The sequence below is a fragment of the Pygocentrus nattereri genome, chromosome 1 (assembly GCF_015220715.1).
Source record: "Pygocentrus nattereri isolate fPygNat1 chromosome 1, fPygNat1.pri, whole genome shotgun sequence".
Lineage (NCBI taxonomy): Eukaryota > Metazoa > Chordata > Actinopteri > Characiformes > Serrasalmidae > Pygocentrus > Pygocentrus nattereri.
The window spans coordinates 54,121,204-54,140,621 of NC_051211.1; the positions used below are offsets into that span (position 1 = coordinate 54,121,204).

Consider the following 19,418-nt stretch of genomic DNA (forward strand, 5'->3'; position numbering starts at 1 on the left):
CAGCCTATAGCACGTTTTCCATCAACCTGAAGAACCCTTTTTATGATGGAAATAACCCTTTAAGCATGCTAAGGGTTCTTTGAGCATCCAGAACCATTTTCATTACTAAAGAACCCTTGAAGCATCATCTTTTTAAGAGTGTAGAACTGTACATTGAAGCCTAGAACCACTTAGGAATCTTTAACCTTTTAAGTGAATACAATGAAGATATACTCAGTCATATATACTCAGTCATATAGGAAAATGTGGCTCCTAACAACCACCTGGAAGACCTGGTCGACTCCAAAACTGCCCCCATCAGATAAACAGCACTTAAAGCTTCCATCTCTGAGAGAGAGGAGAAGATCAAGCTGCTTCAGATCTGAAAACATCCACAGGTGTTTCTGTCCATCCTTCCACTGTGAGAAGACCACTCAGCACCAGATCTCCACATCATTGAATGTGTTCGGGGTTACTTGGAGAAGGAGCATATGCCAATCTTCTAATCCTGAACTTTGGAGGTGTGGAAGAACATCCGTGAAGATTTCTTTGAAAACACTGAAAGCCTCCCGAAAAGAATGTCAGGCGAAGTTGCACTTAATACTGAAAATACTGATATTACACACACCGGCCACTTTATTAGGTACACTTAATTGTTTAATTGCTTCTTAACACAAATAGCTAATCATTTAGGCCTGTAGAGGTGGTCAAGACGACTTGCTGAAGTGCAGACCGAGCATCAGAACGGGGAAGAAAGGGGATTTAAGGGGCTTTGAACGTGGCGTGGTTGTTGGTACCAGACGGGCTGGTCTGAGTATTTCAGAAACTGCTGATCTGCTGGGATTTTCACACACAACCATCTCTAGGGTTTACAGACAACGGTCCAAAAAAGAGGAAATATCCAGTGAGCGGTCAGTTGTGTGGACGAAAATGCCTTGTTGATGTGAGAGGTCAGAGGTGAATGGGCAGACTGGTTCCAGATGATAGAAAGACAACAGGAACTCAAATAACCAACCAGAATCTCTGAGGAACGTTTCCAACACCTTGTTGAAAGTGTACCATGAAGAATTAAGACAGTTCTGAAGGAAAAAGGGGATCCAGCCTTTTACTTTACCTAATAAAGTGGCCAGTGAGTGTATTTAGTTGTTGTGGCTTTTTTCTATACTTTCTGTTAGATATGTTTTCTAGTTTTGTACTCAGTGGCTGATTTGGGTGGAAATTAAACCCGAGTTTTTTGCTGTACCTGACCAGAGACTTTCCTACGGTGGTCCTGCTTGCATTTTCCCTGCTGCTTGTATATCTGTGCTCCCAGACTTTGCTACAGGCCCCAGCCGTGAGTGGGTGTGTGGGCCATAGGATGTATATGTTCAGTCTGTGGGTGTAAATCTGTTCTGTTAAGACTGCAAGCTGACCACAGAGCTACTTGGCAGACAGCGAAAGGAACCAGATGAGGGAATTGTTTGTGTGTGTGTGTGTGTGTGTGTGTGTGTGTGTGTGTGTGTGTGTGTGTGTGTGTGTGTGTGTGTGTGTAGCAGGCCACTCCTCTAGACAGGCATGATTAGGACAAATAGCCAGGCACGCACACTTGTCTCAGTAATTGAAACGTCAGCCAGGGTGATAAGAAGCAGGGCAAATGATGTCACTTATATGTGTCAGCACTCCGGCAGGGGAAAATATGACATTCACCTGCTACATATCATTGCACTAGTAGCCCTATGCTTGGCAGTGCTGGCGCGGTTCCTTTAGTTACCAAGTTAGGCTTAGATAGTCTATGCTTTCTGGCACAGGCCTAGTAGTTAATAAACCCTCTTTTAGTGTGCTTAACAAAGTAATTATGGCTTTAGAAAGCTTTTTAGATCTTGGTCTCCTCCCTAACAGGAAAGCCATGTCGAGAAAACGTGTGTGGCGCAGGCTGAACCTAGCCTAGCCAAGCATGCAGCTTAGCCAGTCTCTCCCAATTCTCCCCTTAGTGGCTTATTCAAGTTGGCTAACGTCCCACCCAAGGATTTGCCTCACCGAAGAACAATTCCAGCAGTAGGGAGGGAGCGAGGGAGTAAGGCATTATCTGTAATAAATATTCAGTTCTACCTCACCGATTCGGTGGCAAGCCTGACACAATAAGGGTCACGATACAGTATTCTACGCAAGTCCTTCTTAGTCTTCCTCATTCATGTACAGCTATTGTGCTACTGCCGCAATGGGAGGAGACGATCCCTCTGGTTTCCCCCACCATTCAGCGCTGTACTAATGAGGACAATCCTGTTACGGCCCATCACAGAACAAGAGGCGAGGGGAAGGTCTTAATCTAGCTCCCCAGCCTCACAGATCCAGCTCTGCTGTGAAGCTCTCAGTGCCTGGCGAACCTCGGAGAGCCTCAGCCGGTGCAATCGAGAAAGACAGGAGAGACAAAGTGATACCAGGTGTAGTAGACCACTATTAAGCCTAGGTTCTGCTTCTGGCCCAACAGGTTGAGCTGTTTGGGAAGCACCAGGTGGTTGTGATGGAGAGATTCTCCAACTCTCCACCTTCAGAGAGCTATTTCAAGAGTTAAGAGCCACGGGGAACTGCACTTGAACAAGAATTGCAGGCCTCGGTAATGGAGCTCACTGCTACGAGTAATACATGACTACGCAGTTGCCATTAGGGACAGAAGGTGTGGTCAAAACTCCAGAGCCAGGTGTTGGAGCAGATGTTGTGCGCTCCAGGTTAACATGCATGCAGCGGAGATTATACGGCATTCTCTTGACCTGAACCCGCCCCTGCCAGAATAATGGTGATCGACAGCTTTGATCCACGCCAACATGAGCTCGTCCAATCATCCTAGTGGGTGGTCTCTTCGCACACTCCGCATCTTCTGCCGCAGCTCCAGTTGGAGCCCCAGATTACACAGGTTGTTAGGTATTTAAACGTTGTAGAAGATTAAGAAGGCTTTGCCCACTCCAGCCGGCTCCTCCTGGCAGCCGGGCTGAATCCTCATTTTAATTGTGTTGTCTTGATCCGGGCAGGGTGGGGCTGCATCTGCCGCTCCACGATCTAATTGGCCCTCCTTGTCAGGTGGGGGTCTCCTGTGATGTGATTAGGGCAGCGGCAGGGGCGATTGCGAAGCAGTGATTAATTTGATCACGCGTACCCGCATGGGTAGACATCCACATGGCTGCACGATCACGCAACTGCTGCAATATGCTCCGGTCCACAAGTCTTGCGGAGACGATTGCCGTTTAGCACCTGAAGTTATCATTCGATTTCCCTGGTTAACAGCCCTCCAGCGTCCCATGGAGTACTTTACTCTGGAACATTGGATGCACTCAAATTGTGTTCTTGTAGTGCATTACGGGGTTTTAAGTGAATGCACATATGGTGTTTCGAGAGGCACAGTTGTGGTGTATGTCAACGGTTTCCAAACCCATTTCTGGAATACCCCTGCAGGACCTTACGCGGGTTCTCCAGGAATGTAGTTGGGGACTCTTGTGTATGTACATAATTTTATATGAGTGTTTGTGTTTGAATAGAAGCATGTTCTATTACATGTGTGCTCTTGCATGGCATTGCCCTTATGACTTAGAGAGCATGGATACCTTGCATGGAAACAGCAATGCGCAGAACGTTCTGAATCTGACAAGCTTGCAAACATGCGCCCCCATCCGTCCCTGTGCCTTCCTTTCCTTGATCCATGGCCGCATGTGACCAACGGGCGCCCCGTTTTAATTTCCTTTGGCCTGTAGTTGGTTGGTTTGACTCCGGCTGGCTGTCGTGATTGGGTCCCGAGTCGCCGAGGAGACAGAACAACGCGGGGAAAAAGATCACGCCAGGCCAAACGTGTTGCTGTTTTGCCTTTGCAGGACGAGGGCGCTCAGCCCCTGAATCTGTCAGCCAAGCCTAAGACATCCGAGAGCAAGTCACCCACCTCCCCCGCTTCCCCACAGGTCCCTGCCATGAAGCTGGGCCCCGGATCTCTGAAGCACAGCGCCCCCTCCAGCATCGGTGGACCTGCACCCAGAATCAGCTCCATAGGTATTTATACCTTTTTAATGTTTTATAAACCTAATACACCCTGAGTTACCAGTTTATTAGGCACTTGATGATGGCAGCTTTATCGGGTACACCTACAAAAAAGGCCGTTTGGTTGTGCATATAGTCAGTAATTGTGCCTGTATAGTAAGTGTGTCAAATAAACTGGTAGCTCCACCTCCACTTGTCGCTAAACGAACCTTCCTGTTGCACCATAAACCATTTCCAACAGCTGCTCATCCTCTGCATCACATGAATGGGAAGCATTCGTGTTCTGTGAGCATGCCTTTCCCCTCCTGCCACAGGCACTTGTAAGAGTCTGTAATTGATGTTACATTTTTAGGTCTGTAGGGTTTAATTGTGCCTGAAGGGCATATTGTCAAATGTTTATTAGAGTTTAAATGTGAGAGGGGGAAGCTTGTTAGGTAGCCACGTGAAGCAGAAAGGGAATGAGAGCGAGAGAGAGAGAGAGCGAGAGAGAGAGAGAGAGAGAGAGAGAGAGAGAGAAATCGGGAAAAGAGAGAGCGCAGCTTTTATTCTGTTGTATTTCAGGAAGCTGAATAGAGACACACAAGGAGCTTTCATGACAGGCATCCTGTACTGGCTATGAGATTAGACAAGCCTCTTATACAACTCTGTTACCACGCACGGCACAAACAACCTGCATTAATGCCACAATAACACAATATCTCCCCCCGCTCCCTCCCCTCCCCACTCCACTCTTCACCATTTCAGACTTCTTTCCCTGTAATCGCTGTGTTTTTCAACAAATCCCAGGATTTAATAGCAGATTAGTGGATTTGTGGCCCAGATGTTTTTTGTTCTGAAAAATGGATTAGAGGGTAAAGTTTTTTCGCCGGAATCCTCTGGAACATGTTGAGGCAAGCCGGTGCTTTAGCTCACAATTAGAGTGGGCCTTCTGCCCTGTGATTTTTCCATCTGCTGCGCGTCTTTGGGAGGTCAGGAAGAGGAAGATTCGGCAGCGAAATGTTTTTCGTACGTACGTCCACACACATCCCTGCATATGTGTGTCTGTCGTCCCTGAAACGTTCCTCTCCGGCCCCCCCACTCCATCTCTCCTCTGGGTGACCCAGCTGAGAGACGTCTGTCCTGGGACTCTCTCCCAGAGTTCCCAGCTCCTCATGCCAACCTCTATCCCTTTCCTGCCATGTCACTGTCACCTCGGAAAACCGCAGCTGAGGAGCCTGTCAGCAGCTGTGTCCTCTGTGCCCATCACCCCGTAGTCCCACTCCATTCCTCAGTCTGTAGTGGGTATTGGACAGAGGCCTGCAGAGGAGATGCCCTACATAGACTTCAGGTCAACATTATGAGACGTGAGCCCATTCGGTGCAATAGCGAAGCCTGGGAATTGAATGTGGGCTCAGGTTGCTGGGCTGATCTCACTCTCCTAGTTATATGGGTCACTTTTGCTCTCTTCTCTCTGTCTCCGAATGTTCCCGTAAGGTCAGTCGTCCCTGCGTAGACTGCAGTCACTTCGTGTCCAGATTAGTCTCACTGTCACTATGTGGGTTGTGAGTGGCAGCAGCTGATATACAGGTTTGCCATAAATATGCACAGATGATGCAACGTACAGTGTGGAGCTCCTAATATTGGCCTCTTTAACTAAGTGGCTAAGAAACGGATGTTTGTCACATTTCAAATAAAACTAGCAGCCGACCCTCAGTCACCTCCCACCGTTTAGTCCGTTGCAACTGAAGTAGTCCACATTGTTTTCAAGGCAAAAGATATAAATGCTGTAAAAAATGACATCTTAGCAGGTGAAAACAGCCTAAATGTAGTTGATATAACTAATATTTCTCATTATGAGACTCTCATGAGAATATTCTAAGATTTTTTCCACCAGTTTTATCTACTGAATGTACCACATACCATTTGACTTGTTTTAGCAAATAATGCAAATGATCTTGTTAATTCCAAGAAATGATGCGTCAAACAAGTAAAATGATCTGCTGGTGGAATACGACATTTTCACTAGATAAAATTACACAAAACAAGTAAAAATGTACAGAAATAAGTGAAATAATCTCACAATATTCCTACAACAATCTCATAATGAGAAATATTAGATATGTTGACTACATTTGAGATGCTTTCTCTTGCTTATATATCATTTTTCGCAGTGAAGGAATGGCCGGAGCTTTAGGGTTAGCTTTAGCCTGTCATGGACACCAAATCCTCTCTCATTTTCTCACATGCTGCCAGACTGAGAAGCCACCAGACTTGGTCAGTTGTGAGGCAGTAGTCTCTGGACCTTGTGTGCGAAACAAGGCATCAGCCAGCTGGTACTGTTACTATTACTGTAAATGTAATATTTTCCAAATTCCAGCAGTGTCTGGTGGAGTGGTGAGTGTACAGGGCACAAATGGGACAAATGGATTGAGAAATTCGCCAAACCTTATTCAAAATTCCAGCTCCACATTAAATGAGGTGGAAGTGACATTCCGGCACCTGTACAGGTACCAAGAAGAAACTTCGACTCCATTTAAGGTGGAAAATTTGAACTGAAAGCTGCCCTGATTTTTTCTGGGCATGCAGGTCTGGTGAATGCAATGGCATATCGCTGCTGTCGGAAGAAAATCTCGGATCTCCAAAACGGGAGCTTTACAGGAGAAGGAAAAAACCCAAGTTACTTTTAATGCAAGTCAATGGAACCGGACGTCTTTCTAAGTCATTTTGTGCCGTTTCTTTTGGTCCATTCTTCATGAAATTCACATGCAATGTAAAGAGCAACAGGTACTTTGAAATGATGTCAAAAACTGAACAATGAAAAAGTTTATATATGTACTGTGGTGTTTTGCACAAAAAGAAAACAGGTTTATTTTGGTTGTTAAAAATGGTTCTTATTAAAAATGAAGAATCTTAGAGTGATATACACCAAGATACACACTGCACTGCAGAAAATAGCGTCTTGTCAAGTGAAATGTTCTTATATATTATACAATAGATATATATTATATCTAATATTTCTTATTTTAAGATGGTTGTACATTTATTTTAAGACGATTTCGCTTATTCCTAGACATGTTTTACCTGTTTTAAGTCATTTTACTAAGTAAAATGATCTGACCATATTGTCATCATTTTTAGATCATGAAATGACTTAAACCTGCAAAAATGTTTGAAAATAACTTAGTCTTACAATAAGCTCACAGCCATCTCAACAGGAGAAATATTAGATATATCGTCTAGATTTAAGACAATGTCACTTGACAAGATGCTATTTTTTACAGTGTAAAAACTGTCAGAAATGTAAATTTTACAGCGATATGCATTTTTTGGGGGTTGTGAAAAAATCCCACTTTTCTAGTGCAAAACGCTTGACGCTGTTTACTTCAGTACCAAAAACTGCATCATGTTGAAGAAAAAACACAGTAATTCGTGTTTATTTGTGTATTTATCTTCACCCCCAAACAGCCAGGTAGCCCACCGCCCGCCAGGCGCCTGCCGCTCGACCTCTACTTCAGCAGCTTTTCACCACATATGACTTTTTAGAGGAGTTCACTCCTCTGCCATTTCAAATGGGAGCACTTAATCCAGCCAGCTCAGCATTAGAGCGCGGATTAACTCAGATAAAGAGCCATTATCAAGCGCGGGTCTTTGTTAGATCTAACCCGGCGAGATGGAGCGTCGGATAGTCCCTCCACAGACATACGGACGCTAAGCCGCGGGAAATAATACAAATGATAGCCGTGAAAAAGGCCGCGAGAAGCATCTTTGATATGCATCAGGGCAGATGTTCCGGGACGAGCAAATTAGCGGTCTTTCGGCCTTAATAAGGCATAATCTCCGCTTTTTCTCTCTCTCCCTTCAAAGAACTCCATGTGCTTTCCGGTGATAAACCCAGATTGAGAGAGATGCGCGTGTATTTGTGAGCTTTTAAAAACCTCCGAATCCCTTTTCCATGAGAAGTGTTAAAGCAAATGGAGGGGAAGGGGAGCTTTTAATGGAATCTCCGAATGTGAGGGCGCAGATTTGTCCAAGTGTAGCGCGGCGTCGCGCGGCGCCTGTTTAACCGCCACTTCCACGGTCCCGTGTGTGTTCGCCGCAGGGATGTGATGACATTTACAGTTGTAAATAAGTAGCAGATTTCCTTTTCACCCTCTCGCTGATGATCATATTATGTGTGGGCACATTATGCAACTTAACCGCTGATGCCCAGCCAGATTTTTAGCACTATTTTAGCACATCGCGCTGCAGAAGGAGGACAATGAGAGGGGCTGCATTCTTGAAATAAAGGTGCCAAAAAGAGTTGTTTGAGCGGTGCCATGCTCTCGAGCTGTAAATGTGATGTGCCAGTACGAAGAGCCTGAAGTTTAAATAACATTTGAAGGTGTTTTTCTTAGAAACCAACATCTAGACGGATTCATGTGTCGGAGAAACAGACCTGCACGCTGCAGAGCAGGCGATCTTCTCAAGTGAAAGCCAGTCAATATATCGAATATTTCCCATTTTGAGATGGTTGTGCACTGATTATGAGGTTATTTCACTCATTTTTAGGCATGATTTACTTGTTTTATGTCAAGTAAAATGATCTCACTGTACAGGCAGATAATGTTGCTGGCTCCCAGCACATTTATTAAGACAAGCTGAACTATCTGCCGCTATAGTTTGACCATTTTACTTAATAAAAATACTCAAAACAAGTAAAAAGTGTCTAGAAATGAGGGAAGTAATCTTAAATTAAGCTCACAACAATCTCAACAGGAGAAAAAAAAACATATAAATATATATATATATATATATATATATATATATATCAGTACTGTGAGAAAGTCTTAGACACCTAAGACTCATTTTCAAAATCTATTTATTTGTGTAGTTTGTGTTTATATATATATAGTGATTTTCTGGATGTTGGTGTGTTTAACCATCTCCAAGCCGCTCCTCCTCGAGGAAGTCCAGTATTATATGTAGTTAAAAAGCAGCTCCTGGTTTGACCAATCAGTGCTCAGTAAATTGAGCTCATGATGTCATTGATGATATTAACGAGTCTCTGTGGCGGCTGTGAAGGTGTCCAGGAAAAATATGGACCCGAGAAATTCTTGTTACTGTTTATTGTTTTTCTGTTTATTTGAATTATAAATACGACTTTATTCTAATGTATATTGTGATGAACTCACTGCTGAGGGAAACTGGTTAAACATATATATATATATATATATATATATATATATATATATATATATATATATATATATATATATATATAAGACAAGACAATATATATATAAACTAGCTTTATGATCGTTTCACTTGAAAAGATTTGCCGTGTTATGCAGCCGCTCTGTTTTGACTCTTGTTTGGCTCTCGTCTTCACCGTCTTTCAGTTTCTTTCATTCTGCCCCCCAACCACCAACCCCACCCCACCCCACCCCCCCGTCGTGTTGTTTCCAACCACAAACTCGGCCAACTCTGACTCACAGAGCCGACAGTCAAGTGGTCAGTGTGTGTGTGTTAATGCATTCTGCCCGCAGCGCACAGTATGCTAATGTGTCCAGCCCAAAGGCTCTGCAGTGCGTTAGTGCTGGGTGGCCTCACCTGGTGTCCCTCAGTTTAAGTCTAAAAAACAAAACTCCACATTTGTGCGCTGGAATGCAGCACGGATGGAATGTAATCCCAGTGCGTTTGGTTGCAAATTGTTCGGATAGACGGTATTTTCCCCCATAGCCACTTTCCTACATTTGCGCCTTCGGTTTGTTGCGTCTATAGATTCCTTCTGTGGATGCAAACAAAATTAACACCTGCTCCACGTTTGCATACAGGTGTAAATTGAGAGATGCAGTGAACAACTGTTCCTCATCGTTACAAATCACGCTCGGTAAACCAGAGACGCTAACGCGACGCATCCATTTGCGCTTTTTTTGGACGTCTTGATGTTGTTATGGAAATATGGTGCGCATGTCTCGGGTTCTTAAATTACATGATGTGCTGTTTGCTTACAAAGAGACTAAAAGGCAGGCCTTCAGAAGGTCCACACCAGCTCAGCCTCTCTAAGCGTGGCTGGATCTACCGCACGGGCACCAAAAGGTCGCTTGAAAAAGTTCAAAATGATTTTCATCTGCTTTTCATCTGCTCTTTACATTGTGTGCAAATTTCATCCTTAATGAATAAAAGGAAACGGCCCAAAATTGCTTGGAAAAAATTCTGGTTCCATTGACTTGCATTAAAAGTCGAGAAGGTTTTTTCCTTCTCCTGTAAAATTACCGTTTTGGACATATGCAGGTCTGATTAGGCGTATACTGTGAAAATGATCATGTACAGAATATTACAGAATGATCTGATCACCTGAAAACATCTGTACAGCTGTGCAAATAAGCATAGAGTCACTGTAATACAGCGAGGAGGTTTGATGGTTCAGTTTCGGTTTAAAGTGGTTAATGAGCTGCAGCTCTGAGGAAAAAGCTGTTGGCATGTCTGGCTGTTCTGGTTCTGATAGGTCCAGGACGAGGAGTCAGCTGTCTGTGGACTTCAGCTCGGCGTGCTCGCGCCTTGAGACAGTCTGACGTCTTTCTCTTTTACCTGTTGCTCCTCCAGACCTGTTGTCATCCATCACCTCAGGAGGCTATCTGAATGACCACGAGGCTGTGACCAAGGCCTTCCAGGAGGCCCGGCAGATGAAGGAGCAGCTCAAGAGGGAGCAGCAGGTTCTGGACGCCAAAGTGGCAGCAGTCAACAGCCTGACCCTCAACAACGGACGCTCTGAGAAGGTTGGTTTCCATCTCAATCACCTTAACACACGTCGAGTATTTAGCATTTTTAGATCCGAGTGATTTTATCTACAGACACTGTTTTATACTGATGGCAGATTTCACTTGTTTTCAGACAATGCAGATCAATTTGCTTCCTATTCAGATATAATGCCAATAGATTTCTAGCGCAGTTTCACTAGATAAAATAACTTCAAGCAGGTAAAAATGTCCAGAAACCAGTTTCATAATTATTCTTAGTCTTTAAAAGCTCGCCTAATGAGAAACAGAGAACGTTGCCAAGATTTAAGATCATTTCACTTGCCTAAATATCATTTTATTCCAGCGTAGGAGGTTCTTTTATTATCTATTACACTGCAAAAATGATATAATAGCAAGTGAAAAATCTTAAATGTAGTCAGTGTGTCTAATATATCTCATTATGACACTGGTGTTAGAATATTATACGATTATTTCATTTATTTCTGGATATTTCTGGCTTGTCGGGCGCAGAAGGTGTCTTACTCCGCTGGCAGATCGCTTTTTACTCGCGTTCGGCATCATTTCTACAAATTAGCAGGATGATTTTCGTTATTTCTCAAAACAAGTCAAACGACACGCTAATGGAATAAGACACTTTTACTGGAGGAAATGACTTAAAACACAGAATAAATGTGTAGAAACAGCCGGAAAAGTCTTAGAATATTCATACAACAGTCTCTTAATGAGAAATATTAGATATAGTAACTAGATTTGAGGTTGTTTGGCGGTGTGGTGGAGTTGGAGCCAGACTGAATGACAATGCGGACGACAAAACGACAACAGGAAAGCTGAATAGGAGTGAATCCCAGTTAAATGTGAGGACAGTGGCTTGTTTATAAACACAGTGCTTCACAAAACGCTAAGAACATGTCGTTCGGTCTCGCGAGCCACTAAATAAGGCTCAGAGCAGGACGGGCTCAGAGCAGGACGGGCTCAGAGCAGGACGGGCTCAGAGCAGGACGGGCTCAGGGCAGGACGGGCTCAGAGCAGGACGGGCTCAGGGCAGGACAGGCTCAGGGCAGGACGGGCTCAGAGCAGGACGGGCTCAGAGCAGGACAGGCTCAGGGCAGGACAGGCTCAGAGCAGGACGGGCTCAGAGCAGGACGGGCTCAGATCAGGACGGGCTCAGAGCAGGACAGGCTCGTGCTAACAGGCAGCGATGATGGTAATGCTAAGTGACTACAGCACCCCCTCTGCACCCCCTCTGCTGCCCCACTAAATTGGACGTGTTTGTTAAACACACTCAGCTGGTCCCCACGGCAAGCAGGCGCGGTGTGGCGAGTGCCTTCACCGTACAGCTGAGCAAACACGGCGTGCAACACACACACACACACACACACACACACTTGAACAAGCAGCGTGCGTTCATAAACAAGAGAATTACACACACCTAACTGACCCCATGATTCTGCACACATCCACTAGTGAAGTAAAAACATCTTAAACATAGTCAATATATCTATATATCATCTAGCTAATGTATAATATATCACTGCTATTGGAACAAAACCCCGTATCTCCATTTCTGTCTATTTTCCTTTATATTGTATGTAAATTTCATGATGAACGGCCCAAAATGACCTGGAAAAAATTCTGGTTCCACTGACTTACATTAAAAGTAAAGTAGGTTTTTTCCTTCTCCTGTAAAGTTACAATTTTGGAGATACGAGGTTTTGTTCCGACAGCATCATTAGTATATCTATATATCGCCGTTGTCGGATCCAAACCTCGTATCTCCAAAGTGCCAACTTTACAGGAGAAGGAAAAAACATACCTTACTTTTAATGTAAGTCAATGGAACCAGACGTCTTTCCAAGTCATTTTGGGTCGTTTCTTTTAGCCCATTCATCATGAAACGTGCATAGACGATATAGGACCACTGGTACTTTCAAATTATGTTAAGAACTGAAAAATGACAAAAACGGAGATACGAGGTTTGTTTTCTGACAGCAGTGATATACTGTATTTATTATTATGACATTGTTGTAAGAATATTGTATGATTGTTTAACTTATTTCTAGATATTTTTGACCTGTTTTAAGTAACTTTATCTTATGAAAGTGTCTTATTCCAATGTCATTTTACAGGTTTTAAGCTGTATTTCTTGAATTAAGCCAAATTCTGTTCATTATTTCTCCAAACAGAATGAGACACTTTCCTAAGATAACATTACTTAAAACCAGTAACAAACGTCTAGAGATATGAAATAATCTCATAACGCTCTCACAGCGATCCTGTGATGGGAAATATTAGATATGTTGACTGTGTTTTGGATGTTTTTACTTGCTAAGATGTCGTTATCTGCTGTGTAAAGACTGCAAGCATGACTGTCCTCTCCGAGTGGATTAAAGGGCCCATATCCTACATTTTCCCACGGCCACTAATAAGACACGGCAGACAGGCACGGCAGATGGGACCGACAGACCAGACAGACAGACAAGTGAAAACAATGGACAGACAGACAGAACCACAGTGTGTATACATTCATATGGGCTCCCGTTTAATTGAGCGCCTGCTGTAAACACACGCTCACACACTTGGTTCTCCGCTGTGTGGTGATTGTGCTGATTGCTGTCGGCTTAATGAAGCTGCTTTAGGAGTGATGACCTCTCTATAGATCAGCTCTACACTGACCACAGCTCTACACTGACCACAGCTCTATACTGATCACAGCTTCATCTTGACCTCAGCTTTACACTGACCACAGGTCTACACTCACCTCAGCTTTACACTGACCACAGCTCTACATTGACCTCAGCTTTACACTGACCTCAGCTCTACACTGACCTCAGCTTTACACTGACCACAGCTTTACACTGACCACAGCTCTACACTGACCTCAGCTTTACACTGACCTCAGCTTTACACTGACCACAGCTCTACACTGACCTCAGCTTTACACTGACCACAGCTCTACATTGACCTCAGCTTTACACTGACCTCAGCTCTACACTGACCTCAGCTTTACACTGACCACAGCTTTACACTGACCACAGCTCTACACTGACCTCAGCTTTACACTGACCACAGCTCTACGCTGACCTCAGCTTTACGCTGATCACAGCTCTACACTGACCACAGCTCTACACTGACCTCAGCTCTACACTGACCACAGCTCTACACTGACCACAGCTTTTTTGAAGGGAGTCTGATGTAGAACATAAACATTATTAAAGTTTCAAAATGACCGTCCACTCCAAACAGTCCTTACATGAAAACTAAGCTGTTTCAGCCCTGACCGCTTTCAGAACAGGAGGCACAGTGCAAGGCAACCAATCAGAATAGAGCTCATTTACATACGTCAGTCTTAAAGGCACAATAACAAAGCAGAAACAGAGTGAAAGGAAAACAGCCTGTTTATTTCTAAAGGGCTGTAAAAATGAATGGCCAGGGCTGCTTGATACATAAAACCAAACAAATATAAAATGAAACGCTAATAATATCATTCTATATCATTATAAACGGACCTCAGGGGGAAAAATAAAATGCAGGAAAAATGTAGGACGGGGGCCCTTTAATGCACAGCTTGTGACCCAATAGGAGGAGCATATAAATCTAGCTTATACACTGCTGTTCAGAAATATTAAATATTGATATTAGTTCATAATAATAATCTGACTTTTTTAAATTGTAAATTTAAATCGTGTTAATTAGACATTTATTTATTTATTTAATAGATGTTTTATTTAGAATTTCCAGGACTTTTTATTTCTTTTTGTGAGAATATGCTATAAACCTCATAATGCAATATCAATCTTGATGTTAAGCACCTTTTTCAGTCATTTTCATTCTAAAATCACTCTGAACACAATTTTATATATATAATATTAGTGAACGCACTCTGAACACAATACTAATAAAATATAAATAATTTTATACGTTAATCTGCAACCAAATTATTTTTTTTACTACTGAAAATGTTGATTCTGACATTTTTAACAGTGATTTCAAATGTTTGATTGGAACCCAGCGGAAATGCACAAATGTTGATCTTTGATTAAAAAAATTAAAAAAAATTAAAAAATCAACAGAAAATGTATGTTTTCTCAATGATGGTAAAAATGTGTAAAATTACAGTCATTAGTTTCTTAAAAATACAGACTTTTACTGTAATTCAACATTTTCACTAGTTCAACTACTGATATACAGTATTTTACTGTAATTTTCTCCACCTCTTTTTATTCCTTATGCAAGTTGATTATTTTATATCTAATCTTTTAATAACATCTCCTGAAAAATTAATGTTTTGACTGGAAAGTAAGTAAACGAAGGCCGCTCTCTGACTTTTGCACAGTGCTTTAAAAATCTGTAAAATTACAGTCATCTGGCTTAGAAATACAGACTTTTACTGTAATTCAGTATTTTCACTAGTTCAATTACTGACATGCAGTATTTTACTGTAATAATAACAGAAACATCCGTTAAAATAAATGCAAATGTCTGTGAAAAAACGACGTTTCATGTTAAATACAGTGGCTTATTTACATGCCTTTTTATGGGTTTTGACCATATTTCACAGTACTGTGACAGTAAAAACTCGTTTTTTTGTTTTTTTTTGCAATTTAATGATGATTCTCTTAAAATTCCTTAGCAATAATAGTGTCAGACAACAGTGGGAGAAATAAATCCTCACGATTGGGACTCGTGAGTGTGAAATCTTCCCCTTTGGAGCACAAAAGCTGTTATGAATAGCAAAGGAGCAACAGAAAGATCTGCAGTGCACATCAGATCCATCTGGTCGTTTATCTTCTGCAGCCGTCGTCGGCGTCAGATGCCGTTGATCTAGATGAACAGGCCAAATGAGTCTAGAAGGAACGAGGAACGTCCAGTTCAACCACACCAAACATGAGGCGACACGCTGAGACTGATTCGGTTTAAACACCAACCTCAACGCTCTTGGCCTGTCTCTCTCTCTCTCTCTCTCTCTCTCTCTCTCTCTCTCTCTCTCTCTAGCTCTGCCTCTCTCTACCGCTCTCCAGGGACAAATCGTCTCTCCATCGTGCATTCATTTAAACCCCACTCACTAACCCAGAATGAATAATTAAATCTGTATGGCTGTGGAACGGTGTAATGCGTTTCATTACAGCGGCGCGGCTCGCCTGGGTCACTCTCTAATGGCGAGCACCCTCTCCGGGTGTGTGTTTTAAAGATGGCACACGTTTAGGATGGAGTCTAATCGACTAATTAAGCCCCAGATGCAGCTTGGGGGGTGGGGGGGGGTGGTTTGCGCGTGTTTGTGAGAGGATGTGTTTGGAGAAAGGCGGGGGTGTCGCGCTGAAACGCGTGCCCCGGCTACATTAGGCATGTAGATGCAGAGTTAATCTGCCTTTTATTGGGTGTAATAAATACCCAGGAGGCCATGCGGTCCCACTCGCTCTCGTCTCTAGAGCGCTCTCGTTCTCTCTAATGCATCGACCTCAGGGCCGAGAGAGAGAGAGGGAGAGAGAGAGAGAGAGGGAGAGAGTGAAGGCATGCGTTTCACTCCTACCTCGTTTTGTTTGAGTGTGTGGTTTTACACTCAGCTGATGGCTTCCGGGGGTTTTCATTATTATTATATGTGATTGTTTGGAATTTTCAAAGATGTTAAATAGTTAAAACAGTGCCAAAAGGGGAATTCCACCAACCTTTCAAAATTCCTCCGTAGCTCATTTAAGTCATTCAGCAAAGAGAGGGTTTGGTGTGAAGTGGTTCAGACGTCTTCACAGTGGTGGTGATGGGAACCAGGCGTCGCCATGACGACAACACAGATATAGACACTTTATTCACCATCCAGAACCACCAGAGAACCTACACGAGTCTTCTGGAGAAACACATTCTAGACCAAAAGCGTCTCAGATCATCAGGCAGTGCATTCAGAACCAGGTCATGTAGGAACTTTCTGTGAGGAGCTTTTAGAGGGACGTCTGGTTCCCATCACCACCACTGTGAACGGCTCTGACTCAGTAAGTTTATCTAGAACGGAGCGTTTCACACCAGACCGCTCTGAACGACTTTATTTAACCTTAACCTCAGAAAAAAGTAAGATAAATTTCACATATGAGTAAATAAACTGCAAAAAAATAGTGAAATTATATGAATTCTAGTCGATATATACAATAGTTCTTATTTTGAGAAGGTCATGCATTGGTTCTAAGATTATTTAGCTTATTTCTGGATATTATTAAGTCATTTTATTAAGTAAAATGATCTGACTGGACTGGCAGATTATTTGGCTGGTTTCGAACTCATTTCTTAAAACAAGCACAATTATCGGCCAATATAGTGAGATCATTTTACTTAATAAAATAACTTAAAACAGGTAAAAATGTGTTTGATAATCTTAAATTAAGCTCACAACAATCTCAACAGGAGAAACGTTAGATATGTCAACTAGATTTAGGGTCGTTTCGCTTGAAAAGATGCTATTTTTGCAGTGTAAATGTAGTTTTTACACACTTCACATGTTAAAAATGTGTTTTTGTGCTTCTAAACTGTTGAACTCATTACCTCGTATAATGAAACCGTCAAGGTCATCACACATTTCTAAGAAACATGAAAATGCATGTTTTTAGACAAGTCTTTGTTTAAAGAATAAAATACTCTTCTTATTTTTTTTTATTTATGCTTTTTTTTTTGCTTTTATTGCTCAACTTCACAGCTCAGTTGCTCGGCACTTTGAGCTGTTTTGTGCGTGAAAAGTGCTCTATAAATAAAATGTACTATCATTTTTACTTGTAAACACTTCACATGTGAAATATAGGACTTTTCTTTAAGGATCCTGAGCGAATTATGTCTTTTTTGTAATAAAATGAGTGGAATTCATAGAGAAGCTGACTGGACGGTTCCTCTGTCTGCAGGATAAGGCCGCTCTGGAGAGCCTGAGTCAGCAGCTGAAGCAGTCCGAGGAGAGCAAGTTCACTCACGCCATGATGGACTTCGGCATGAGCGGCGACTCCGACGGTAAAGCGCTCGTTATGTGTTGTTTTTTGTTCATTCACAGGGTGCAACATTGAAGCTTTGAGCCTCTCAGGCAACATGCCATATGATAAATTACACCCACTTTCAATAATGAATTTAAATTATTATTCAAAGGAATTGCAATGATTAAGCAATGTACTTCATTTACAGCTAACTTGCCGTGCTTAAGAGCTACGCTGATGCGTGTGGTCATGTTTGTGAATATGAAGTGGCTTTGAACGAGGCTTATTGAGATTTTAGCGCTGGAACTATTCATTTCTGTAAATGTACAGTATAATAATGGGTGTGCAGCACTGCAGACGTCTGAGATACACACAAGCCTCAGCAACTAAAACTACAAGCTGTTTAGTGTTCAGTCTCTTCACCTTCATTCCAGCTTCCGTTCTTCTCAGGATCCTCACTTTCGGTTCCTCAAAGAACCTGCAGACACGCCTCCAAAGCTCAGTCTTAGAAGCTGGTTGATAATCAAGCTTCTTCTGATAATCAAGCAGCTTGATCTTCTCCTCTCGCTCAGAGATCAAAGCTTAAAGTGCAGTTTATCTGATGGGGGCAGTTTTGGTGTCTATCAGGTCTTCCAGGTGGTTGTTAGGAGCTCCGTTTTCTCTGTAGCTTTTAATCAGTTTTTAATAGATCTATTTTATATCGAACCCCCTCAGAAATATCTCCATAAAAACTGACTTGTATTTAATGGCCGTTTTGACTGGAAATTGCTTTTACTTTTCTCTCGTCAGCTGAGTTTTCAAATTCTAATCAGCGCAAAATGAAACTGTTCATTATTATTGTTCATAATTATAGTTTATTATAATTTATATATATATATATATATATATATATATATATATATATATATATATATATATATATATATATATATATCATATTATTAACATATATGTTAATTTACCATTTAGATTTAGTTTAGTTGAGGCAGAGTTGCGAGTCTGGAAGTGATCAGCTTGTGCTCGGGGTTAAAGTTGCTCTAAAAAGCATTAAAGTGGTTTTAATTTTATTTTTAAAAATTGTTTTTTATACACTGGAGTATGTTTACATGTACATTTCTCCAGATCTGATTCAAGAGCTTGATTTTCTCCTCTCTCTCATTTTCTCTGTTTCTTCTCCTTGACTTTTTTAGTTCTTATGCAAGTTGGTTATTTTATATCTAATCTTTTAATAACTTAAAATGAAAGTTTTGACTGGAACATAAATAAATAAGGGCTCTCTGACTTTTGCACAGTGCTGTAATTTCTAGCAGGATTAGCTGTCTGTCACTGTGTTTACATGCTGTGTGTGTGTGTGTGTATGTGTGTGTGTGTATGTGTGTGTGTGTGTGTGTGTGTGTGTGTATGACTGTTCTCACACTACCCCCCCACCCCCCCACAGGCAGCCCCAGCGTGTCAGACTCGAGGATGTTCCGCGAGGCGCGGGGTCGTGGCAGCGGCGAGCCGCACATCAAGCGGCCCATGAACGCTTTCATGGTGTGGGCGAAGGACGAGCGGAGGAAGATCCTGCAGGCTTTCCCCGACATGCACAACTCCAACATCAGCAAAATCCTCGGTAAGAGCCGAGAGGGAGCACTGACGTGGTGGTGCCATGTTAGTGTGTGTTGTGCTGGTCTGAGTGGATCAGACACAGGAGTTTCCACTCACTGTCCACTCTATTAGACACTCCTATCTCGTCGGTCCACCTTGTAGATGTAAAGTCATAGACGACAGCTCATCTGCTGCT

At 42.4% G+C, this 19,418-nt stretch overlaps 1 protein-coding gene across 7 annotated transcripts in view; it reads left to right on the forward strand.

Annotated features, from left to right (window-relative positions):
* sox5 (SRY-box transcription factor 5) overlaps window positions 1-19,418 on the forward strand; it is a 418,494-nt gene that overhangs the window by 390,379 nt on the left and 8,697 nt on the right. For 6 of the 7 annotated variants that reach the window (XM_037539858.1, XM_037539854.1, XM_037539856.1 and 3 more), the window contains 4 exons: window positions 3,819-3,990; window positions 10,543-10,715; window positions 17,573-17,675; window positions 19,074-19,247. In XM_037539858.1, coding sequence (XP_037395755.1) covers window positions 3,819-3,990; window positions 10,543-10,715; window positions 17,573-17,675; window positions 19,074-19,247 — 622 coding nt within the window. The remainder of the gene's footprint in view (window positions 1-3,818; window positions 3,991-10,542; window positions 10,716-17,572; window positions 17,676-19,073; window positions 19,248-19,418) is intronic. The other variant, XM_037539868.1, reaches the window with a different exon arrangement.